Genomic DNA, 6,000 nt, shown 5'->3' with positions numbered 1-6,000 from the left:
GAAAAGTTTCCCTCTCTCCCTCCCTTTCCTTTTGCTGGGATAGCTTTCTGTGAAGTTCCCAAGTTGAAGTGACTTACGCTGGATCTGGTGAGCTCCACGACTAGCACAAGGAACAGGGAGGGACCATGAGGTCTTAAGAAAGCAAGGGAGAGACTCTGCTGTTGGTGATGGCAGCGAGCTGTCAGACAAGTGAAGATGACCCAATCTGACCTCAGCCAGGAGCTGCTGCCATTGAAGACTGATTATTTCTAAAGGGGATGTTGAACTAAAACTTGCTGCAAAATGAAGTCTGATTCTGAAAACAATGAATTAAAAAGATCCTTGGGAAGAGTCACTGCCTTTTGTATCTGCTTCTTTGTGGCAATGTTGCTGAAAACTCTTGCTTCTCTTTTCATACTGTGGTGTTGTGGTGGTTTTATTTCTTTTTAAACAGACTCCTTAAAGGGCAAGTTGTTTTTAAGTGTCTGTATTGATCAAAGAATAAACCTCAGTTGCTTCAATTGCTGTAAATACTTTGGAAATCTTTCAGCCACTTCAGCTGGCTTTGTAACTCTCCCTCTTCTCTTGTTCTCCCACTGGCAGAATCTTCTGCATCTTGAACTTTGCTTTTCTAGTTAGATTCAGGTTGTCTGCTGAGAAAAGAAAGTATATTTCAGTTTGCTTGAGTGTATTAGTTGCATTGTAAAAAAGACTCTGAATTAAGGACAGCTGCTCTTGATGTTTGTTGAAAAACTATTGAAGAGCAGTAGGTGTGACCAATTACATTTCATCCTCATACCAAAGCTACTTCATTAGTGGTTACTTTGAGCTAGTAGGCCTTTTTCTATCTTGCCCAACTATTCTTTTTTTCCCCGTTGCCTATTTTCTCATGAAATCAGCAAAAAAGAAGGTAATGATCATTCATTAGGGTGAGTTGATCTAATAAACAGGTGTATGACATTGGTCATGTCCTTCAAAGCAGTTATCATCTTCTGTAATTGCATGGTTCTCACTTAATATCATCTACCTAAAGGTAATTAAATTTCTTTGCTGATTCTGTGTGGCGTCATGGAAAGCTACCCTTCTTCAAGGGATCCTACACTATAAGACTGAAAGTCTTCTTTTTTTTTTTTTTTTTCCTGAATTTGTCTAGTATAATAAATCATAGAATCACAAAATAGTTTGGGTTGGAAGGGACCTTAAAGATCATCTAATTCCAATCCCCTGCCATGTGCTGGGGCACCTTCCACTAGACCATGTTGCTCAAAACCTCATCCAACCTGGAGCTAGGTTAAATGAAGAGGAATTGCTAATAGTAAGGGTTGAAAATGCAGAAAGGGAAATGGACTTTTATCTCCCAGACTTTAAATAACAAAATCCTCTCGTGATCTCTCCTTGGTTGTATACAGGCAAGAAAGAGATCATGTTATGGAAAGGATATGGTTTCTAGCATCTCTAAAGACTATCTTTTGTATGTTCTCTTTGGAAGTGGAAAGGCTGGGGAAACAAGGTCTGTTCTTGGTTTTGGGGGAGCAGAATTGCCTCCTCTATAGCATCAGCAAGGAAGCTAGGATCTCAGAATAAATCTGGTATTTATTTAGAATAACTTAATTCCCACTTCAGGACAAGTCCTAACAGACATGTTCTACTGAGCATACTCAAGGCCCAGGCCTCTAAGGTACAGGAATACACTTTAAGATCGTAAGTCATGGCTGGGCACTGTATATGGAAAGACCTAAATGAGAGCAGAAAGGAGTTTGAGCTGTGATAGTACGGGGAAAGCCCTTGTACGCAGCCTCTCAGTATCCAGGCATGTCCCTGGTCAGCTTGAAACCAGGAACCTCAAGATCTAGTATTGTGGCTCCAGTTTTTATAGGATTTGGAGGTGCTGTGAACCCGATGGCTGTATGTAAAGCTGGTGTTTCTAGAGGTAGTAACAAATTAATTCTTCAAGGAAGTTTTTCTGTGTGGAGTAGAAATAAACCTTCTCTTGTGATAACAATTTCTCTTTTCTTTCAGAATATTTAGGGAATTAAGTGTATGGTACTGGGGTGGAAGCCATGGTAACAAAGTAAGGCATTCACCCACTGGATGCTCACAGGTGATGAGGAGAATATAACCTTTTGCCTTTTTGAAGTTTCCTTCAAATTCTTCTAGGCATAATTATGATGATTATTTCTGCAAATTTCAATATTGCATCCTTCTTTTCATTATAGTTTACTTCTTTGTACGGGTATGCGAGATACCATAATGAAGATGTGTAGCCTTTTTTCACTGCTATCAACTGGTGTCCTTAAGGAAATCGCCACAGTAATGCAATAATAGGCATGCGAGAAAATGTAACCACTAATGAACATTGTCCAAAAAAGATTCCTTCTGCAGCTCTGTTCTGTCCATTTTTCTTCACTCCTCCTTTAGTGTTATCCTTTTACTATAACAGCTTTAAAACTTGTGGGCGGCGGTGAAAAGATTCTTTGTTAGGTGAATCCTCAAGTCAAACCACTTTAAATTGCTTATATCATGTGAATTTGCTAGGAAGCCAAGTTGTGACTGAAAGACCTGGGGTGCTAAATATAGTAGGAATGCTGAGAAGAAAGGTTGGTGCTTTACTGGGGGAGTTTGCAGGCAAAGGCAAGCCCAATTGCCATGGTAAGTCCTTCTATGGTCCCAGCAGTTGCTCAGCGTTGAATTATTTTAGGGTGATAATGATGTATGTAACTCCTTGTATCTGGGACAATACAGAATTTATCCAGTCATCAATGATAGGCCTGGGTTGTCAAGCAGGTAAATTTACCCATTTTATTCGCTACATCACCTTTGACTAAGGGAACTGCATTTGAATATATTGACATTAATGTATTCTTCTTCACGCACTTGTAAACACAGGGGAGCATACCATGCTGAGCTACATCTTATTTGGATTATTTTTGCCTTGTGTACTGTCTCAAGGCTCCTCAGAGTTGCTCCACATGTCTGGTAGACAGGTGCTGCTCCAGTTGCAAACTGTTGTAGCTCAGTGTCTAATCATCTCTTCCTATGCACAGAAACTCCTGTCTTGACACTGCCCCTCCCATTATCTCCCCCCCTCCAAATCTACCAATAAATACATTAATTAAAGACCTTCTAATTTTATATTGTTTTAGGAAACATTAATATACTCTATATACATAGAGAGAAGGAGACTTTACTTTTTTCTTTTTCTACTGCCTAATGACAACTTGTTCCTGATCATTCACCTAGCAAATCTTTATTGCATCTGGTTATCTAACACATAACATTGTTAATAAAATCTTAATTTGCCTTGATTGAAGGTTTTTGCTTTTATTACCCAGAATAGATGTGGCTCCCAACTGAGAGATCTGAACAGAGAACAGAAATACAGTTCGCAAGTAACTACCTGAAGATGCTCCTAATGTTTGGCATGTGCATGCCTTGTTCTCCTTTTCCCTCTAAATGTATGTTTGGCTAGAGAGAACATGTACATTAATTCTTAGATATGGCTGCTAACACATCTTGAAGTTACTGTAGGCGAATACAGAATGGTTTTGTACAGAACCCAGTGTGCACTAAGGTGACCGATGACAGGGACTGCTGTGGTTTCTTGTAGGCTTACCCAAAGAAAAGCAGTGGTCTGTTTTAGTAGTTGAATTCCTGGGGAGAAGGCAGCCATGTAGATAATCTTGAGCCCACTGATGTCCTTTGTATACAACTTCTGCTGATGGCTGCCTGAACCCTGGAGGTGCAATGAGTACTGTACGCTCTGTGCTCCCTGGTTTTTAAAGTTTTTGTTATCCCTTCAGGGGAAGTAAGGGCCCTTTAGCAGTAGAATCTCTGATGTCCCGCGAAAGAGGCGAAAGGGTAGTTACTAAAAATAGAGGGGAGCTTTGGCAAGGACCAATATTTAAAGTAAAGAGACTTGCTGGATCAGGGCCTGGTGTGGGTAGTTTAGGGGCTGTGCCAGGGCCTGAGGGGAATAAATAACTGAACTGTACTTCTGTAGTACGTAGCAGTAAACCTTTAGATTCCTATGCCATTAGTATTGAGGATGATAGGGAACACGATCCTATCCTTAAACAGCATTTAAGGGCTACCACAGGGACAAGTAGGATTGCATAGACACTGGTTTGAAGCTATATAAGAATAATTAAAAAGAGCTGGCAGTAGGGATTTGAATCCCCTGTAGCTTGCAAAATACTTTATCAGTTAAAAACAAAGGGAATTTCAGATTAAAACCAGCTGTGTTTGGACCTGCAAAATAGTAACGAGAGGAGATGGGGAGGCTCAAGGAAAAGGACATAGAAACAAGGTAGAAAGGCAAATCTAATGCTGAGAAAAACTGCATTAGCATGAAGTAATTATGGGAAAGGCTGACTGAGTGGAGAGTAATACTGCCTAGGCTTGGTCCTGGCTGAGTTTGCAGGGAAGCTGTTGATAGCAAAGGTGTCAGGACTATTTCATCTGCATGGGTTGACAATAGTCAAACCTCCCAATTCAGATGAAAGATTCAGAAGGTCATGTAGACTTGGAGGTATTTTTTGGATCTAAAATGCAAGAATAACATGATGCCTTATCCAAACAAATTTACAAGCACATCAGCTTCCCTAGAGTAGATAAGGTTAATGCTGTGCAACTAATCAAGCATTTTGAAAGCAATCCCAATGTATAATTGAGAACTGGACCTTACTGTGTGTCTTCAAATTTATTTTCCTTTTTGTAAATAAATGTTAAGTTGATAAAATAAAGACAGCACTTTATATGACTGCTAGTTAATTTGGTTTGTATGAAAAAGAGTGTAGTTACATTTAAAAAATAAAAATAAAAACAACAAAAAAGTGTATGCATGCATCTGGTGTTTAAAAAACATTACCAAAGTAATTTATTAATGATGTTGTCCAAAATGTCTAGGATGAATATGTTGCTGGTTCAGAGTGAATGTTAGTTATATTTAAGGTTTTCCTGTGACAAAGCTTTCAATAAAAAAAAAAAAAAGTTTGATTTAGGTTTTTTAAATGTCAGTCTTTGCTTTCAGAATTGCTGGTTAGTTAATCATCATTCATATTTCTGTGCTAAATATGGGAATGGTTGGCTTATAAAATGGTTCAGTAATATAAGAGCTTTAACTGCAGTGAACGACAAATTCAGAAGCTTGTTATGTCAGAAAGGAGGAGGAGGAACTTCTGTTTAGGTCTTGCCTTCACAGGGAAAGGAAACACTGATAGTATCTGTGTAATCTTGCACTGATGAGCTGGCATCACATTGCTTTGAAAAGATTCATATTTGAGATCTGATGACTAAGTGGTGGTGAGCACAGCTGCTTTAGAATCTGAGATAAAGGAAAGAAGGAAAACAAATCCAGAATTGCTATGTGAAAACCTTGCTGACATGTAATGCTGTCAGAACATTTATAAAGAGCAGAAACCCTATTCAGTGTCAATCAGGTACGTGCTATATTGAATGAAATATTTATTATTTTCAATGTTGCCAAAGCTCTGCAATTGATAGGCACTGGATTTATGAACAATAAACTTTATAAGTGAAATGGGGGTAGCTAGAATATTAAGAGTTTTTGTTTAGTTCAGAACACATTTGTTCTTAAAGTCTAACAGTTTATGCAGATTAAATGATCTTTCAACAGGTTTGTGTTTTAAAATTCTTTTAAGGATGCAAAGAAAATTGTAGAAGTTTGCTGTATCTTAGTACCTTGGCTTAAGAAGATAATTAGCATAGAATTGCTGCACTAAAAGCAGAAGGAATGTTTTTGAACATTTATTAGTGGTTATTTCTGTTTTAAGGTTCTAGAAAAACTGCACAGATGAATATGCTAATAAATGGTAAAAGCCAGTTCTTAGCATCATAGTATTTTTAGGGCCTGATCCAAAGCAAATTGGAGTTATTAGAAGTTTCCTCATTGACTTGACTGGACTTTGAATCAGGCTCTTTAGATTCCAGGCATCACACTGATGAATGTCTTAGGTTTTGTTCTTACAACGGTTGTGTCTATCTAGATAGTTTTCCCATGTT

At 38.4% G+C, this 6,000-nt stretch overlaps 1 protein-coding gene across 2 annotated transcripts in view; it reads left to right on the top strand.

The window, feature by feature from the left end:
- Window positions 1–822: 822 nt before the first annotated feature.
- The window catches only part of ESR2 (estrogen receptor 2), a 50,954-nt gene continuing 45,776 nt past the window's right edge, over window positions 823–6,000 (top strand). Inside the window, exon 1 of one of the 2 annotated variants that reach the window (XM_040559670.1) lies at window positions 823–889. In XM_040559670.1, the coding sequence (XP_040415604.1) occupies window positions 869–889 (21 nt within the window). In that variant the 5' untranslated portion in view covers window positions 823–868. Of the gene's footprint in view, window positions 890–5,149; window positions 5,418–6,000 lie in introns of those variants that run through there. The other variant, XM_040559672.1, reaches the window with a different exon arrangement.

Source organism: Cygnus olor, chromosome 5 (assembly GCF_009769625.2).
Source record: "Cygnus olor isolate bCygOlo1 chromosome 5, bCygOlo1.pri.v2, whole genome shotgun sequence".
Lineage (NCBI taxonomy): Eukaryota > Metazoa > Chordata > Aves > Anseriformes > Anatidae > Cygnus > Cygnus olor.
The sequence above is the reverse complement of the archived record's forward strand: the minus strand, read 5'-3'. Positions and strand labels throughout refer to the sequence as shown.